This window comes from Epinephelus lanceolatus, chromosome 8 (assembly GCF_041903045.1).
Source record: "Epinephelus lanceolatus isolate andai-2023 chromosome 8, ASM4190304v1, whole genome shotgun sequence".
In the NCBI taxonomy this organism is placed as follows: Eukaryota; Metazoa; Chordata; class Actinopteri; order Perciformes; family Serranidae; genus Epinephelus; species Epinephelus lanceolatus.
In genome coordinates this window covers 2,755,233-2,775,727 of record NC_135741.1, presented here as the reverse complement: position 1 = coordinate 2,775,727, position 20,495 = coordinate 2,755,233, and the positions used below count along the sequence as shown (strand labels likewise).

The following is a 20,495-nucleotide window of genomic DNA, read 5'->3' as shown; positions in this document are numbered from 1 at the left end:
GAGGGAATATGGCAGAAAAAATTTCAGTGTCCGGTGACCTCTGAGATCAGTGAGAGGCTCAGCTGAACATCAGTCAGCCTACAGCTGACAGACAGAATACTGCAGCGGTTCCTAACTGGTCCAGATTTATACTTGTGCGTCAGCTCTATGCAGAGCCTACACCGTATCCTACGCCATTGTGAGCATTTGTACTTGTGCGGTGGTGTGTCTGTGTCACTCTGCAGTTACACCTCCACAACACTAGTCAGCGGTGGGGTAAGCGTGACTCTGGCTGAAGTAACAAAATGGCGGCGTGCTCGTCGCTGCCTCCTCTGGTTAAATTTCCACATTAACTGCAGCGTGACCTGTGCGTGGAGCACAGACACAGGATATGTAGATATGATGAGAATCTTTGTGAGAGGAACTTTTGAACTTTGTGGACTTTGTTTTGGTATAAAAAGAAATGTATCAGAGGACTCAGAGAAAGTCAAGTGATCTTTTTTTCCGCTTCATGTCTCAGAATCTCAGCGATTTTTTTCTCTGAGAACAGTAAATGTACAGAAATGAATGCATTGGCGCAGAAACATATGGACAAAACAGTCATAAAGTATTATTGATACACAGAGTGGGAGATCGTACTATTGACCAACATTCAGTTTTCAACCGTTTGCATTAAAGGAAAATTCCCCACTTTTATATCTGACAGTCAGATCTCATTGATCTGTGATGATTCGAGAGTTGTTTTACTTCTCACTTGCCTTTTAATTTACAGCTGCATCATTTGTAAATCATTCTCCCAGAATACTTTGAGGCTCCTGAGGGGTATGAGGACTCCTGACCCCTATATTTCATTTCTTACTATGTTCTGCTCCTGTGAGAGGATTTTTTTTTATTATCTTACTACATATAAAATTTTTCATACGAAGACGAGTAAATTTTGTTTCTGTTGGGGGTGTTTCCTTGGCAGCAGGATGGCTCACAGTGTGGGCGGGGCTTCAGAGGAGGCTGGTTGTGTCCATGGTTGTGTTGGACCTGTGTAAAATGAGATATTAACACTGACTAATGAAATGCATGAATTAAGTATTGAACGTTGTGAATTATTGGCCATAATTCTTGAATCTAAAGTGATGTAGTGTACAAAGCCTCGTGCAGACATTTTTAGTAGTGAAAGTGCAAAAATATTGAAGTAAATTTAATTAAAATGACGTGAAACAAGATGATTGAGGTGTCTCCTGGTCTTTCTTTGGGTCAAAGAAGAAGTGTGTCGGCTCATGTCCGGCTGTGTGGAAGCAGGCGAGAGCAGGAGCAAATGTTATATGGTGATCATCAAGAGGTACACTTACATTCATATATGCTTTACAGAATGTAAGAATGTTACCTGTAGAAAAATGTAATAGATTTACTCTATCTGCAAACACTCACCATGTATGAAGAGAGATCACAGCTATTTTAGATTTAGTCTTCAGCATAGTTCAGACCAAAGAGTCACGACGAGACGAGTTAAAACCGACAACTACTGTCAATGTGCTCAACTGTGACGCTGTAAAAAGCTGCAACTAGATGAAGGTGTATCATCTCTAGTCAACAACTCTCTGTGCTTCTGATCTGTAACGTTGACAGGAAGTGACCGCCATGAGACGGCGTATCATCTCTAGTCAACAACTCTCTGTGCTTCTGATCTGTAACGTTGACAGGAAGTGACCGCCATGAGACGGTGTATCATCTCTAGTCAACAACTCTCTGTGCTTCTGATCTGTAACGTTGACAGGAAGTGACCGCCATGAGACGGCGTATCATCTCTAGTCAGCGACTCTCTGTGCTTCTGATCTGTAACGTTGACAGGAAGTGACCGCCATGAGACGGCGTATCATCTCTAGTCAACAACTCTCTGTGCTTCTGATCTGTAACGTTGACAGGAAGTGACCGCCATGAGACGGCGTATCATCTCTAGTCAACAACTCTCTGTGCTTCTGATCTGTAACGTTGACAGGAAGTGACCGCCATGAGACGGCGTATCATCTCTAGTCAACAGCTCTCTGTGCTTCTGATCTGTAACGTTGACAGGAAGTGACCGCCATGAGACGGCGTATCATCTCTAGTCAGCGACTCTCTGTGCTTCTGATCTGTAACGTTGACAGGAAGTGACCGCCATGAGACGGCGTATCATCTCTAGTCAACAACTCTCTGTACTTCAACAACTTCTACAACTAGGCATAAGCATATACAGCCAGCAGCAGCAGCGACCCACCGTCTGACACCGGCACACTGTGAGGACAGAAACAGAGGGCTCTGTGGGGACGGAGCACCTGCTGCAGCAAGCCAACACGCCATCTGTGGTCATTTTGACTTGACCAGCAGACTTCACTACAAGCTGATTGGCTGTTGAAACAGGTGACGTGCTTTAAAACCAGCCGCCGGCCTTTTGACCAGCTGAGTGTCAGGTGACACCATCAGCCAGCTTGAGGCGAGCTCAGACCGGCCAGTTCACATTGCTGACACTTTTCTCTGCAACGTTCTATGATGGTTTGGTCTCGTCGACAATCTTTGGGCTGAGCTGGACTTTAATCAGGCACATTTTAGTCATTTTTGTCCTTCAGGTCGATGAAAATTCAAAATGTTTCAGTCAGTTTTAGTCATTATGTTTTCTATGTTTTTAATCTTTAAGCTATTCCAGTGAGGCTAATTCATGTATCAGAAATTAGAATCAAGGTGACAGGTTGTATAAAAATCTAATTTCCAAATCCATGTGTGCACAAGATGAACCTTGTGCCACAGGTCACTGGTGATTTTCAAAAAGGGTGAAAGATTTTTTTGCAGTCAAGCTCAACTGTCAACGTGAGATCCCTCTGACTGTATTATTAGGAAAAAATAAGAGGAAGGAGTGTTGAGAATAGAAACTAAAATGTTTCGAAAGAAAAAGGAACTGGAACGGATGTCAGAGCAGAGAATAATGATGAGAGATGAGAAGCATCAAACGTGTAAAACAATCCACACTAAATGAGAGGAGGGACTGATGATAAATAAAAGGAAGGACAGACAAACAGATAAGTCTGGAGATATTCTGTGGAAAAAAAGAAAATCAAAAACCAGTAAAACAACAGTAAATGTATCTACCAACTATGTATCTGCAGCCTGATATATCTTCTTCCTCCGTGCCATAGAACTCCATTATTGTCCAAAAACTATTGAAAACACATCAGTCAGTATGTTTACATGACATTAGACAGTTTATTGTGTTACCGGACTTTTAAAATACATGTAAACATGTTAGTCTGACTGAAATTGTACTAAATTGAATTTCTAAAATTGGGACTAACATACCCAGATAATGTGACTGGGAGTCATAAATACAGTCAAACAGACCCAGTTTCCCCCCCGGCCTTTGACCTGGAAGTCGAGAAGAAGTCGGTAACAACATGATGAAATCTCCAGTTAAACAGTTTTCAAATACACGGCTAACTTGTTTGTCCACTGTTTGGTCTGTGACTTAAAAGATCAACAGGAAAAAGGTCCAATACTAAGGCCCAATCCCAATACCTCCCCTTGCCCACTACCCCTTGGCCCTCAAAATGAAGCAACGAGGGGTAGGGATAGAAATCTTTTCCTAGGGATTAGGACACCACTCACTACGTCACCGCATCAGTTACGTTCACGCATACGTAACTATTTCAAACGGGAAGCTGCGAGCCATCTACATTTCCAACTGGGAAACATAAAGGAATTGGGACACCACTACCCCTCGCGGGAACGCACAAATGTAGGGCTAGGCCTAAGGGGGGGTATTGGGACGGCCCTAACAAACTGAAAGGGGGCATATCTCCACCTATCGTAGAGGAGTCGCACATACTTGGCTCAATAAATGGATTCCCCTCCTGTGCTTGTATACTGGGACAAGGACAGTAGGCCAGTTAGATGTCCTCATCCAGCTGGAACTGTAGCTCCACTTCACTGTGACTGGAAACAGACTGCAGGTGGTATTTGATGAGTATGGAATGGACTGTAACATCACATCTTGCCACCCCATTGCATTCCTGTGTGCACGGCAATGCACATCAAGCTAGCAGAGCATCAGCTGACAAAGCTAAACAACAGCATCCCAGCTAAAAACATGTAAACGTGTTGCACTGGGTGACATGTTTCTGTATTTCCATGAAGATCACCATCCTGCTGTGACAAATACTCACCAGACTAGAGCACCAAATGTGGATTTATCCACTGCTGAAAACAGTCCAGAATAAATGCTCTATTTCCTCCTGTTTGTTTGATCAAATCTATATTGAGCAGCTGTGTGAGGATACTGAAGTATTTTTTATAAAATGAAAGTATATATTTGTGTTTTTTAAGATTTCCATCAGACAGGGAATCAGGAATTATTAAGAAACAGACTAAAACACTTCCCATTTTCTCTGCCTTCTCTGTACTCTCTGCCAGCACTTTCATTTCCCTACCCTCACCACACAGCAGCCTGGGAACCAGACGCATACGTGGGCAGAGATGGCCACACATACATCTAAAAGTATCTGGTGCAAATTACAAATACCTGCTCATTAGATGTGTAAAAATAAAATGTACTACTTAAAAATACAAAAATACATTATAGATCAGAGGTACAAACTGAAGATGGACCCACAAAGCAGACTCAGGATAACGTTTTATGGGCTTGACCACAGGTTGGTACACAGGTAATCAGTCCAACTGGCAGAGGCAAAGGTGGGTAATGAAGGTGAGCAGAGGTCTGAACAAACACTGGGAAGACTATGACAAAATAAAATGCAAACACATCCTTATCATAGTTTCTGATTTTTTTTGTTTCTTTAAAAAATAATATCAATCTATGACAAAACGATATGCTTATTCTACGTAAACTATAAAACACTATTGAGTTCAACTAATAATTTCTTATTTTCTTTTGTAGTTCTGGTCGTAAACAGATATGTAATGATGATTTCTGGGTAATATGTATGTTGATGTTGTCCAATATCAAGTCTCTGTTTAATGATTTAACAGGACGATACAATTTACAGCAGCTAGTTTTTGAAATCAAGACTGACAAGCTGGGCACATCTGCGAGCGGATATAAAAGCAGCAGTAAGACACACTGTAGGTAAAAAATATATATACACGTAAAACTCTGTGTGTGTGGTTAATAACTAGAACATGCGGCGCACTAGGGCCCGTCATGATAGCGTGCACTGAGGCCCATCCTAACTACCTTGCGCCACTGCCCTGAAGGGTGACCAGATGACAGGGTTAATGGGCGAAGCAGGTCTGGAGGGCAGCTGAGGTGCTGGACGACCCCCTGAGTATGGGCAGAAGGATGACCAGATGGATTGAGCACCTTTGGAGGACCAGACAACCAGGGGAGCAGCGACATGCGGCCGCTTAGGAGGACGGTCGAATGTTGACGACAGAGATGGAACCCCTCCAATGGACAAAGACTGTGAAGGCATTCCTCTTGATGACAGTCAGGAGGCTGGCAGTGATGGGAGCTCTCTGGGAGGATGGCCACGAAGAGAGGACCCTACATGGGTGCAACCACAGAGGCAGGACCCCAGTGGAGCATTCAATTAAACCCATTTCAGCTTTTATTTTCATTTCGCCATACATTTGTTCTGCAGGGCAGAATACGTGAGCGTCTCTCAGAGATCTCAGGTGCAAAATACAGAAATAAATATGCTCATAAGAGAACACTAGTGCAAACAACAAACACTGAACTCCGTGACAATAAACCTACTGTGAAAACAGACAGCAGCAGTAAAAGCAAACACTAAAAACAAAGACAGTCCCTAAAACAAATCAAAAAGTTAAAGGTGCCCAGTACAGGTATAAAGATAAAAAGTGCCAAATGATGTGTGCAAATTAAATTGAGTCAGGGTTGGACATGAAGTCAAAGCCCCTCAGTGCCTTCTCTGTGTCAGGGTCCTCACTGGTGTCCATACATACATATACAGATAAGGAGATGCTAGGGCAACCAAGGGACTTGCGATCAGGAATGACAGCCGGCACCTGATGACCTGGCAGCAGGTCGGACCCGTGGAGAGCTGAGCAGGGGACCGGTGACAGGAAGCGGGCAACAGGACAACAGGAAGGTGAACTAGTGGGACCAAGGAGACAAGAAGACTGCTGAAGCTCAGCCACTGGAGACTGCCACAGCTAGGGAACTGGTGATCGCTGCGGCTCGGGAACTGTTCAACGTAGAGCCTACGCTGTAAACTACGCCGTAGCCTGATGTGCACATCCGCAGAAATGTAACTACACGTCACAGTGACGCAGACCTCCTGTCTGTCTCTGTAAGCCGAAACCATTTCCCTCAGTGGAAACAAAGCTTTGATTTACTTTAATTTCACAGATAAGAAACAATAAATTGTGAAGACAATAAAGCCTCCACAAAAAAGTATTTTAAGTCTTTAGTGTGATTTATCCTGGCTTCATATGAGCAGAGGAAATCTCCGCTAATCGCTAGGCTAATTTATACAATGTAAAACGCCATAGGCTTATGCTAATAATGTTAGCATGTTGTATTTGTTTGGAAAACAAGTTTAGTATAAGACAGTTGTTTTGTCGGTGAACCTTGGTTCAGGTATAAATCCAGCTTTAGGAGGGCTGCAGCTCAGAAACAGGTAACAGATGCTGTGCTGCAGCTCTGGAACAAAAGAGGGCTCCAGCAGCTCAGCAGGGACAGGGGTCAGCCGGACCGCCAACAGAATAATCATGGGCTACTCGTATCTCTCTCTCACAACAAGAAAAAATAAAATGATTCTTTGGTCAAAGAGGGCTGCAAGTAGGCTACCTGTGCTCACCTCTGCCTTCACACAGGCAGCAATCAGTCAGAACCACAGGTGAGATATGAGCTAAAGAGAGAAACAAACAGGTTAGCAAGCGTTTTTGGGGCATCTGTCAGTGTCAAGTAGAAGTGAAGTGAAAGTGTGGTAAATCATTAATGTAACGCGCCTTCAGCTTCCTGACTGATCAGACAGACAGAGAGTGGAAGGAGTGACGTGACAGAGACAGCTCTCCAGGTTTTATTCCATCATGATCAAATTCAGAATGAATATCCACTGTGTTGTGTTCCTCTGCTTCTTATCAGGTGAGGATTACCTGACTGTCTCTTCAGTGCTGCACCACACACTGTCTCTTTTTTTTCTTGGTGACATGTTTTTAGGTTGCTGTATTGTTGAGATGTCCTGTTGCCCTCTGATGTTTTCTGTTACTAGTTTCTGCTGAAGCATTTTTACAAACTTTCTAGCCCATTATAATGAAATATAACACATACTAATTTAAGCATCCACAGTCAAATATTCAGTCTGCAGCCATTGTTTGTTTCTTGTTTATGCAGTTGATGTTAGAGAGGATGACTAATACAAAACACCACAGCTGCAAGTACAACAACAGCTGAATCAGTGAAAAGTTGATCTTTGCAGTGTTAATTTCGTTGACGAAAACGAAGACGGAAATTTTTGGTCAACGACCTTTTTCCCATGATGAAAATGAGACAATGACGAGCTAAAAAAGACAAAATCTATGTTTAATTTTCACTGACAAGAAGACGTGATGAAAATGTTAGTGGTGGACTATCGGACATTGAAAGCTGAGTGCTTGTTATTATCTTCAAATGCGCCACGAGCGACAGGCTGGTAAACTCCAGTAAATAGCCTGCACCAGGATGTTGTGAGCTGTAATTCAGCAGTAAATAATCAGCCGTGTGTGTCTGACTGTGGATGGTGGAGCTGCTGAATGGATTTGTGGAGTTTGTTAGTTGCAGCGGTGGCTGTTAGCAGCTAGCTCCGCTCGCAGCCTTCACAGCTTCACCCCGCAGGACTCCACTCAGTCCGGACTGGAGAAGGTTTGTGGGTTGATGGTGTTTGACAGGCAGGTAGGAGGCTCAGTTATCTGTGAGTGTAGCTGTGCTGTAAGTAAACAGTCTGAACTCAGATCAGTTTTCTCTGACAGAGATGAAAGTTTAGTTTGAATCACCAACTCTGTGAGAGGACACCAGTTTAAACCTCCAGACTAACATGTTGCACATGAAAAAACAAGTTATGTTTCTGCTTCTTAACAGTCACATGGATAAGTCAGAGTTTACAATGAACCTGGGGACAAATCCTAGTTGGCTCACATTAGTTATTTGTTGAGAGCATAAAAAGAGAGATGTTGAGCTTTTCAGATGATGATCAGTAAGTGTGTGCTCGTAAATCAGCCCTTAAACCTGTCACACACTGCTGGAGACATGACAGTTTGGGAGTGTGCACAAATTATTTGTCTAAATTAAATTTTTATACAACTGTCACCTCGATTCTAATGAATACATGAATTAGCCTCACTTACTTTAAAGATAAAAACATATTGAAAAAATAATGACTACAATATGACTAAAATGTCATGAATTCTCGTTGACTGAAACAGTGAAGGATAAAAATGACTAAAATGTGACTAAAACTAATCAACATTTTCGTCTCAAGACTAAATCTAAAAAGCTGTCTACATGAACACTTGGTCTTTGCTAACAGCTCTCTGTATCATCTCTGCTTCTCTGTGAAGTGATGGATTAGCCCTCATTAACCTGCAGTCTGTTTCACAGTAAGTCTACGCACACACTCACAGACAGGACTGATCATCAGTGTTCTCTCTTCATCTTTCCAGCAGCACTGTGTGGTGGGAACACTGGGCTCGTCAGTGCCAAAGTCAACATTTACACGGGAGCTGAAGGAGGAACTGGTTCACTCAGTTGCCACTTGTTTCGGTTTGGAAAGAGGAAGTTCTTCTGTCGGGACGAATGTAAAGAAGAAGATATTCTCATAAAAACAGATAAAAGCAGAGCTCAGAACGGCAGATACAGCATCAAATACAGAAGAGGAACTTCTACAAGAGGAATTCTGACTGTGACCATCACAAATATGACCAAGTCTGACTCAGGGCAGTACAGGTGTGGTTTGGGCGGAACTTTCCTTCCATGGTCATACTACGACTTTCAAGTCAGAGTTTTAGATGGTAAGTTTCTATATTCACTGAACTGGGCAGCTTCCAGTCTGACTCTGTGGACAGACATAGTGGGGGAAAATGGGACTAATTACCTAGGGCCCCAATGAGAGGGGGCCCTTGAAAATCCTGGAATCAAAAGTTTGGTTTTGTTAGCAATTCCTTATTTCTAGGTAATTAGCACACCCAGATAGCACACATACATCTGGCCGACATCGGCCCGATGTATCAAGTTTAGATCGTTAAGACGTAGCAGGGAGAGCGTTTGCTCATTGCCAAGACGTCGCTCAGACGTCGGCCTTTAATCGAAAATGACCACCACGCGACGTTCAAACGATCAATAAAAGAAGCTGTGCTCAGTGGGTGCTCCTTCATTAATATTCATATGCTTCGTTAACTACGACCTTTATTCATTTAGGTCGGACTTTTCAAACTACAAATATTTCACCATTCAATGTGAGAAATCAGTGCTAACATTCAAAACTAGCTTGACTGTTACCCTATTTTGTGTGTAAGTGTGCACAATGAAGAGACAAAAGTCAATTTGACAAACTTTATTTTCAAATTTCCACAAACAATATCTGACGGCCAGTCCGCTTCTCCTGGCAGCCTGCAAGAGACAGAAAAGATGATGAGCACATAACTTCAAGAAACAAATCCCAACTTCACCACTGTATTTTTTTTTTTTAGCATTTCAGCTGTCTTTTAGTGAGATTGAAGGCTTTGGGTCCGTCACTCTGCTTCATTTAGTGTGGAAACTCTTAAATAACGGGATCTGTTAACTCTGTTAACTGTTAACAGCAGCTCAACAATCAGTCCTTCATCTCGGAAAAACAGTGGTTTCAAAACTGCGCTATTACCTGTAGCCACCGGGTCAGTTTGCTTTGCAGAGGAGGAGACCTCGACTGATAAATTGCCCATAAAAATCACATTAACAACATACCGAAGGCATCCTTAAACTTCACTATTTCACCTCCGCGCTCCTCTCCGCTCCCCTCCGCTTCTGTCACCCACACTTGAGCATCAGTCCAGGGCCCCGGAGGTCAGGCCGGGGGGCCGCGGGACCACAGGTGGCAGCTCCGGGCACTTCCACTTTAACCCAAAAGGAGTGTTCACGATAACCAGATGAGCAGATAACGTCAACTAGGGAAAATAAAATGGAAACACCACAGTTGTAGCCTGTTAGCTAACATGAGCTAAACCACTAAACTAGCTATCAGCTAACGAAAGATAACGTTAGCTGGTGGGGACATGTGCTATATACACCCAGTCGCGCCTCGCCACTCACCAGGAACCTCTTTTAATGGTCACAGAAGAAACAACAAAGCTATTGTCTGCCAATTTATTCCAGTTAGCTTACCTGAAACCAACTGTGATGAGATGCTGTGTCCCGTGAGCTCAGTTCCAAACAAACACCGCAGAGATGAAATTCCACCTCTGTGGCGACTTCCGTATGTGGGCAGACATTCTACGGCACTGGGCCGACCCAAAGCCGACGTAACAGAGACGTTTGATGACCTGGGACAAAAGAGTATTAAATTTAAAGATATCCGCCCATGCGGCCGACGCTTGTCAGACGTTATAAATTCAGGGCCGATGTGTCGTCCTCAGGCCGACGTCGGCCAGATGTGTGTGTGCGCTATCTGGGCAGTAACTAAATTAAACCTGACTGAATTAATCATTTAAAGACTGAACTCTGTATAAAAAACTAGTGAAAGCTTTCTGAGGCCGTGCTCACCCCCTAAAAGGTGCAAAATGGTTGAGTCCTCCCCTGCTCTAGGATTTGTCTCTAAAGGCCCAGACACACCAAACCAACAAAGCCAACTGCTGCATTGCCTCTTGTCGTCCGTGTCTTGGCCAAAAAGTTGCACATGAACGCACCACAAAGCCGACAGCCAACGGCCAACCAACATGTATGTTTTGCGCCTGCGTAATAGGAAATAACTCTCCACACCAGCAAATGTCGGTCGCCTGTAATCGTCATTCAAAAAGGGAAATCAGGAGACCGCCATGATACTAGTTAGCCAGTTAGCACATTAACAACACAACCCAGTGTTGAAAGAACAGAGCATATTTACTGTGCGCCAGTGAACAATAACAAAAACCATAAGGAAGTGTTTCTGCTAAAGATGGAACAAGTTTGTTTCGATCTCACTCCCTCTTTAATTTAGCTGTTTGCTAACTTTCCTTACTTGCATTTTTCTTCTCGTGTGCTAAGCTGAGCTGCATATCAGAGTGATTTCATTCAATAAAGCTGATAAAAAAACATCCAGAACAGGTAACAGAAAGTTTAAATGACAGAAGAACCAAAACTAAACTGAAAACCAAACTGGATAATATGTTGACACACAAGACAGCAGACATGAAGCAGGGAGAGACACCAAGAACATGGGGACGAGCACAGGAATGAACGCAAATGAATTAACGAAGAGCAAAGGGTAACACACAGGTATATACACAGAAAACTAATCACAAGAATGAGACACAGCTGGAGGAGGACACGGGCAAAAGGAGGGAAATGGAGATTGGCTAACAACAAGGGTGTGTCTGGGAACACTAGGGTGGAGCAGACAAGACTAATACGCAACAGGTGTGAAGGGAAGACTCTGGGAACAGGGAAGGACTAACGAGACAGGTGTGACAGAAAACACACAAAGACAGGAAGTACAAGCAGACATGACACATGAGGAGAGAATCTACAAAATAAAACAGGAAGCAGATTAAACATGAATGAACAACATGAAACAGGGAACAGAAACAAAAACAAATCTATAAGACAACAGAATATAATCGAGGACCCAGGATCACGACACTGCCGTCGCCAACGCCGATTCAACATGTATATTGGACTGAAAAAAGCCAACAGGGGCCAATGAGGGGACGCTCACGGTCTGTCCAACACTGACCGATGGCTGACCATCGGCTTGGTGTGTCAGGGCCTTAGATGTAGCTAGAGCTGCTGGAGCACCAACATACACCGTCATGTCTTTCCCCAAGAAAGGAAAGAAAGAAAAGAAGGAAAGGTAAAGAAAGCATTTCAACTTTGTAAAAAAATGTTAAGAGGTGCTTGAGAGAGACGTGGATCAAGATGAGAAGGGTGGGGGGGCCCACAGAGACTGCTTATGAATTTGGTGCTACACCCATCTGTGTTAATGTGAAGCAGGAAGTATGAACAGTAGCTAACGATTGTTCATCTTTTCAACAGCAGCTTTGGCTGGACACTCTGATTTTATCCACACAGACACTGAGGGTGAGACAATCACATATCCCTGCAGCAGAACTGTCTACGGCAGGTGGAAGTTTTTGTGTAAGGACGACTGTGAGCACGACGAAGACATTCTCATTGAAACAGACGGCAGCAGAGCTCAGAGTGGCAGATACAGCATTGAATACAAAGTAGGGTCTGTATTTGGACTGTATGTGACCATCACACAGGTGACCAAGTCGGACACAGGGTGGTACTGGTGTGGTTACGGCAGAGCTTTGTCTCCAGATTCAGAGTTGGGGTTTCAGATCCTTGTCATAGACGGTAAGTTTTTGTTTTATTGAATGTCATGAAAATGTTTCCTCATGATCCACGTACACTACATTCTGTTCAGCACACAATGACTTTTAAAGAACTGACAATAATTGTTTCAGTAACATTAAAGATCCCACAATGTATAATGAGTGACATCTTTTCTTCTGTAATTTGATTATCTGATTGTGACACTGTGAGGAGTGCTGAGGTAGACAGGGTCATCAAAAACTGTTCTGCTCTCCCTCAGCATTTTCTCTGAGGGCTCATGTTGACATCTACAGCTAAACACCTAATCATACTATTTCAGGCAGGCTTTTATTTACAGGTGAACACCAGTTATTCTGGTACAAGGATAACGTGCAGGTACATGAGAAAGTACGTAGAAATTAGTTTAGGATATGTTTTTAAAACCCCTACAGTATCATCAAGGTAAATATTATCTGTAATTAGTTACTATACATCAAATAAACAAAGGTATTGTTGGTAACACACTCAACAGACATGCCACAATTAGCCAGAAATGATCTTCAGTAGCCTACTCCACGAAATATGAACCAAAATCATTTAAAATAATCACTTGATAACAAACATAAAACATCTGTGCTGTAGTCTCCTGGTCGACTAGTCGATTATTTGGTCGCTATGCTCTCGTCCGACCAAATTCTCACTGGTGGAATAATTGCCGTGTTACTTTCATAAGGAGAAAAGTGCTACATCAACAGCTTTCCAGGATTAATCCATTATTTCCTGCGGCGGGGGGGACAGGCTAAGTTACCTGTGAAAATGGGGGTGTTTTCAAAACACCTAGACGCTAGTAGCTAGGCTAATTTATACAATGTAAAATGCCATAGGCTTGTGCTAATAACGTTAGCATGTTGTATTGGTGGGGGAAATGTGTCCAGATAAAGACAAGTGTTTGTCTGTCAGTTCTGCAATTTATAGTGAAGCTGATTTGTGTTTGAAATTGTCTCTATTAAGCCATGTTTAATGTGTGTTTAATGTGTGTTTTGAATCAACTAAACTTTACAGCACTTAACACAGCCCTCCACCGCCGACTAGTGTTTTGGAGGTGAACTGCAGAGTGACACAGACACACCACCGCAGAAGTTAAAAATAACGTGCAGATTTTTTTTTTTTCCATGACTAATCGATTAGTTGAAGATTATGTACGACTTTAGTCGTCCAAGATTTTCTTTGGTTGACTACAGCCCTACATAAAGGAATAGCAGTGGATTGAGCAGGCTTCATGAAAGCAACATGGCCATACTTGACCTAACAAGAGAAAACATCACTTCCTGTCAAACTTCTTCTTCTATGGATTTTACAGGAAGCATAAAATGAAATGCACCACAAGGGAGAGTTTAACTTTCCCTGCAGTTATCACTTCAAAATAAAAGTTCAGAAGTTTAAAAGCATCACAGATTAGTAATAGAAGTAATGTCATAGAAGGGTTTGTATGATATCCAATGAATCTGTGCCCCACAAATGACGTTATGACCTTAACGTACAGTTACATTATTAACGTAAAGTTACTGAGGTTAGGTTCAGGAAAAGAGACATGGTGAGGACGTTCCTTAAAATGACTCAAAGTTCACTCAAAGTTCACACTGATCCAAACACTCGACTCCAGGGTAGAGTCCCAGGTAAAAGTCTGGCTTTTTCGTGACCTGTCCACGAGTCATTTCACCTTTCCCCTTAAACACCCATCAGTGCCCAGTGCTTACAAAATACTTCAACATATTCTCGTAGAACGCTTCATAGCCTATATCCTACAAAAAATGCATGCACAACAGTTTGTATGATGTCCTAAAGATTTGGGCCTCCATGACCGACTTAACGTCCTTAATGTACAGTTACGTAATTAACAAAAACAGTTATGGAGGTGAGATTTAGGAAAAGAAATATGGTGAGGATCCGAACACACAACCTGCCTCCTTACAAGCACTCTGGACTGCTTCCTTGTTCACTGCCCTCAGCACATTGGTCACATGATTGCAGCTTTTCAAAGTATGTTGGATATGTAGGAATTTTTGTGTGTTGCTTTTCGTCTGAAACAGGAAAAAAATTGTGAGAACAGCCTGACAAATGTGTGTACACCTACACTGAATCACTAGAAACAGAGAGGTGACAGAGGTGAAATGAGAGTGTCTGTGAGCAGCATCTAATTTCTGTCATCAGGATTTCTCTGCCTCAGTACTGATTCAGTATCTGATGGTTTCATCGTGTTTTTGTTGTTCACAGCTCCAACCACTTCCAGTCCAAACCAGACTCTTCAACCATTTTCAGCACTAGTCCCATCAGACTCCACACCAACAGCAACTCAGAGCTTTACGTCCAGCTCAGGAGGTTTCACACCTTCAGCAGTTTTCCCTGAAGACATTGACCAGCTTAAAGGTACACAACAGTTGATAGCAACAGTGGGACCAAGTCATTGTTTGCAAGTCAGGACTAAGACTCAAGTCTTTCCACTAAAGTCCTGAACAGGTCATGATCCCTTTGACACTGCCTATTCCAGGCAGGAATTTCAAGCCTATACTGTCAAAGGTAGTATCACAGAATGGAGGGACAGAGTTGTCTCGCCTTTAAGCCGGCATTACGTAGTAACAGCATCAGAACAATGTCTATACAGGACAGCCAGAAGGACGGGATCACGGGCAGGTTGGGTGCGACATTTTGGTGATGTATTATGCAACCCACTGCAGGAGATTTAAAAAGCAGCAGTTAGCAGTTAGCAGCTAACTCAAAGAAGAAGGACAGAGGCTGTAAATGTCCATAAATTGGGAAAACAATAAGGTCTGTGAGCTCCTTACCCTCCGAGCAGAGGACGAGTCACACGAGAGGCCGACACTGTTGTGTTACATCACCCCCATCACACCTCTTTTGCTTGATGCCGGCATGATGCCGTACCAGCATGATGCTGTCGTTTTTCGGTTCTGTCTAAAAATGCAAAGGCTGCATGAAGACGGGACTTCGTAGCGGCTCTATCTGCGTTCTCTATGTAGATGGATCAAATGCTTTGTGTGAGAAAGCTGGTCTTGATTGGTCAGAATTTCCATGTGGGAAAAATCTAGGAAGTAAACAAACATTGAAGAAGAGTACACTTGCAAGATAAATGCAAGGCTTTCTAATGTCACAATGGAGGGACAACCACGCAGGTTGATTTTAGCTATTGTAACGAACAGCACCAGAGTTTGTTTGTAACCAGACTGAGACCACCTCTTCAAGAAGGTCTCAGTCCGGGTGTTTTGGTGCACACCTGAGTGTGATTGCTGTGTTCACACCTGCCCAAACGAACCGCACTGAGGGGGCAAATGAACCTTATGTAATCAACTTTCTGACTTGAGTCTGACTCAAGTCCAAGTCACGTGACTTAAGTCCAAACCTCTGGTTTAAAGAGACAGTTTGTCTGGCTGTCAGTCCTCTCTCCTGCCGACTTCAAGAATAAGACATTTTCTGTTTGGCGTCTGTCTCTCCATCTCTTTTCTTTTTTCCAGCCTCCGCCCATGACTCTCACCAAGGTTACTTCCTGCCTCTGGTTGTATGTGTGTCCTTGGTTGCTGTGTTACTGTTGGCTGTTTTTCTGCTTTTCCTCTATATTTGGAAGACACGATGGAGCTTCACCCCACAAAGCAGAGACATGGTGAAAAGGACTGAGCCAAACACTCTGATTAAATTACCAAGTATCCGCTACAGATAATGCTCTTTATACAAATGCAAATACTGTACCAGTAAAATGTGTCAGTATCTGTACGGCTGATGAGAGGAGGTCCTTATTTGGGTACTTGTGTTTAATCTCTCACTCTTTTCATCAAAAATGCCTTGACGCTTAATTCTCAGATTGTTGTATGTAAATTATTTTATAAAGAGTGATACATATAGCATCTACTGATCAATTCATATAAATTTCAAGGTCCAACCCAGTTTCAATTTAAACTCCACCAAGTGCGGTCCTAATGCCGTCCATTTTGAGTACAGATACAGATAATATAGTTGGTTGAACGATTACAGACACAGATAACGGTGTCCTCGCTCATCCCTAGTGGTGACTTTCTTTAACTGTTCACTCTTCTCTGTCATCTTCCACAACACGATAGAACAAATGACTGTAACATTACATTTAAGAGAAAATCTGCAGTTTCTCACTCTTTTCTGAGACAATGGTTCCTTGTCTTTAGACACATGTAGACTTGAGCAAATTTCCCATCTTACTCCAGCGACAGTTGATTTTGCAGTCTAAAATGATGACATTTTTAAAAAAGACAAAGCTCCCTTGCACCTGCTCATAAAAGCTGCTGGCAGCGTTTTGCATTGAGTATCGACAGGTTTATGCTGCCCTCTGCTGCACAATACTGCAAATCACCTCTTCACTTGATCCTCTGTGTTTTAATTAGATTTTTGTTGTATAGTTTAGAGAGAACTGGACCCGAAAGCCTGACTCAGACAGCTGTGCAGTTTAAAGTGGATTTATTTTCAATAAAGCAAGAAGGGGTGTCTTCAGTTGATCCAGGGCACTCGGGGGAAACAGGACAGGCAGTGTTGAGCAGGGCTGGAGACCGGTTGGCAGGCTGGAGTGGCAGGCAAATGGGTGACCGGTGAGTGTCACAGAGAAACAAGGTTTAGGCAAAAAACTGAAGAGGAAAAAAGCAATAAGCAACAAGCAGGCCATAGTTAGTACAGCGAGGTAGACTGGAGGATCTGGTGGAGCGTGGGCTGGAACCGGCATCTTTGTACTGCTGGGGTTGATTAGTGGAAGGCTTTCAGGTGAGCAGGCAGATTGGCAGCAGGACTGATGAGAGCCATGTCCAGACACACAGACACAGAGGGGAGAGGAAACAGCTGACACATGAGGAATGAAGGGAAGGCACAGACTGTGGCATGGAAAATTTCATTCACAATTAAAAACACTTAATTTGTGTTATTCATTTAGTTATGACACTTAATGCATACATAAATAAGTAATACATATAAAAGGTGTATAGCTTTGATTTGTTTAATTTAGGCATTTCAGATCTTTCATAGGAAACTAAAGCTAACTATTTGTTTCTGTATGACTCACATGAAATAATAACCCTGAAACCTGAAGTATTAATTTGATGCCTACATACAGAACAAAATGTTAAGTCACTGCTGTGTAACTAAATGATCACCCTCACCAGGAGATGATGTAGAAGACATAAATAAAGGAACAGCATCTCTTTTTTAATGCAAAGTAAAGCTAATTAGTCCCAATATCATAGTTCAGTATTATCAGATAAATATATGTCAGATTGTCTTTATAACAAACCAGACACACAGCACAAAGGTTAGATTTATGCTTTATAGTTTGTAAACTGATATATTAGCATCCAGGACTGTCTCACACACAGATAGGGCTTCTTCTAACATGTAACATCACTCTGTTACAACCCCTAAACGCTCATTACATAATCACATACTCACAATGAGTCAGGATGCAGCAGACAACAACATTCAGCTTTTTAGAAAATTAACCAAGCAAGGTCTAATTAGAAAAGACTGAAAATGGATATGATTTCATTTGATTCAGCTATATTGCAGAGCTGCAACATCCACAAGATTGGAGAAATTAAGGATTTATAGCAGACGTTTACGTGCTGTACCTATGGCAAGGCCGTCACATAGTCTGGATATCCCCGCCCATTTCTATTACAAAACAAAAGACGAATGTCCCCAGACTCCCATTCCGAAGTAAGTGAGGCTGGTCACACGAGACTAGTAACACCCCACCCTATGTTTCTGAACAGTGTATACTGACAACAAGGTTGTCACGAGGACGTACTGATCAGAATACAGTGTTCAGGAAACAGCTGTTTACAGGCGCGACAGTGCGTCAGTCAGAATATTATCGCTGCCACAGATCTGTTTGACTTCCACACTGAAGGTCTGCACACCCAAACTCAAACTCATTAAACATCTGTTATGTGTTCTGTGGAGAGAAACAAGAGGATTATGGTCCGTCTAAATGATCACAGGAGCGCCAGGTGAGCCAACATACACTTCAAAGTGTTCTAAAGCCGTGACGAACTCCATCGTCTCTTCTACAAAGGTTAAATACAGCTCTCCTCTCTAATCGAAACCACCATAGCCACTAAACCTACCAGAAATAAGCTGAGAAAACTGGACCACCGGTCCCACCAAAAAACACAAAGACAAAGGCAAAAGTACAAATCATATCAGTCCCCAGCATGCTGCTGCTGTCAGGGCTAAACACCCTGTTGCCCGGATCATTACCTGCACCAAATCATCCGACCACATCAACCCCAAACTCATCTAACTACACTGGCTCCCTGTTTAATACCAGATTGATTACAAAAACCTTCTGCTCACCTTCAAAGTCCTCTGCAACCTAACCGCCACTCATCTCTCTGACCTTCGCCAGGAAAAATAACTTTATTAAAAGCCCTTTCCCACTGCACAAACAACCCACTAACACCTGCTAACATCTGTCTTTTTAATGCAGTGGAGGAGTTTTTAATCAGCATTCATTCGCAGGTCAAATGACTTTGCAGTAGTCACTATTATTTATCACCTCTGGCTGCGATCAGCACTGATGGAAACACAATCCTGCTCAACTTATTTTAGCTGCTTTACCCATGAGATGCAATGACGCGCCACCACAAAATACCGTCCATCTCCGACCAAGCAGCGCTCAAACATCAACCCAAATTAGTCTGCACTGAGTTTGAGAGAGACACTGTATAAGTCAGGTCCTGTGACGGCAGCTCACATAACTCAGTCCCGACTATGACACGTTATCTGATCTGTTGCTCTGGCTGCCACTATATTACTGTTGTGATGTCATTTCCTGCCACCTTGGTAAAGTTGTTGATTTTATTTTCAGTTCCCTGTCATCTATAAGGAGTTGGCTCCAGCCTCCACATGTGAAGACTCCACCTACGAGACCAGCAGGGATTAGGACAAACCTGCTACACCCACACAGACTGAGCACAGATGATGTTTGTGGTTCTGTATCTGATGCTGTGTTACATGTGTCCATACAACCCAGGAAATGCTCCTTCTCCACAGAATCAGTGGCTGACCCGACAAGACGTGAGGTTTCATGGAAACAGTGTTTAAATAACTGAGAGAGACAGACACAGTGACTGGAGGGTGCAGCAGTATGAGGAGGGGGCGAAGAAAGGTTTTGACTGAAGCAATGATTTATAAAGCTGTGATAATGGAATCATCTCTGCAGTCAGTATATACTTATAATGTGATGTGCGTTAACATTTAATCTGTACAACTCAAGGCTCATTTATACTCCCTGTTCGTACGAGGATTGATTCGTCCATCTAAACATTGTAGCTGTCACTGCCCACATACTGCACCTCCATGTGTCCTTTTGTTAGCACAGAGGGCAGCATCAGAAGTTTGGGTCTCACACCGAGTGCCCAGTCACTGGATGACCCAAAATGTCCTGCAGCTACACAAAGACAAGACTGAGATCCCTGTGACAGACGCTACTGATCACACTCATGGAGATCCAGCTAGACTACTGTAATGTCCTTCTTTGTAGACTACCTAAGAAACTGTAGGACGACTCCAGCTCATCCAAAATGCTGCGGACAGAGTACTAACTGGGACAAGAAGAAATGAACGTATTACTCCTGCTCTTAGATCACTTCATGGGCTTCTGGTAAAGTACAGAATTGACCTCAGAATATTACTCACTGAGTGCGTTTACATGGACAGTTTAATTCCCTTTTCATTCGGAATAAAAGGTCATTCCTATTAAAAGTGATCTTGTAAACACCTAATTCTGAATGAAAATGGCCAATGTGATTGAAAATTCAATCCGATGTAAGGGGCTGGAATATTTCGTTTCTAATTCCCAATGAAAGAATTTCTCGCACTTGTATACACTCATTCCTCTTTAAGTTCATTCCAGTCTTTCTGCACATGCTCGTTTCCTTGCCCTTCTGGCGCCATGACGTATATAGCACGCATAGCAACGGGCTGAGATAGAGCAGTCGGACTCGTTGCAGTCACCAGTTTCCATTCA

The 20,495-nt window shown here is 42.9% G+C and overlaps 1 protein-coding gene across 1 annotated transcript; it reads left to right on the top strand.

Moving 5' to 3' along the window:
* The first annotated feature begins 6,971 nt into the window (after positions 1-6,971).
* On the top strand, positions 6,972-19,537 carry LOC144464112 (polymeric immunoglobulin receptor-like). Its single transcript, XM_078169729.1, has 5 exons — positions 6,972-7,066; positions 8,620-8,967; positions 12,161-12,484; positions 14,717-14,869; positions 19,335-19,537. The coding sequence occupies exons 1-5, from the start codon at positions 7,012-7,014 to the stop codon at positions 19,349-19,351; spliced, it is 897 nt and encodes a 298-aa protein (XP_078025855.1). The 5' UTR covers positions 6,972-7,011; the 3' UTR covers positions 19,352-19,537.
* The last annotated feature ends 958 nt before the right edge of the window (positions 19,538-20,495 follow it).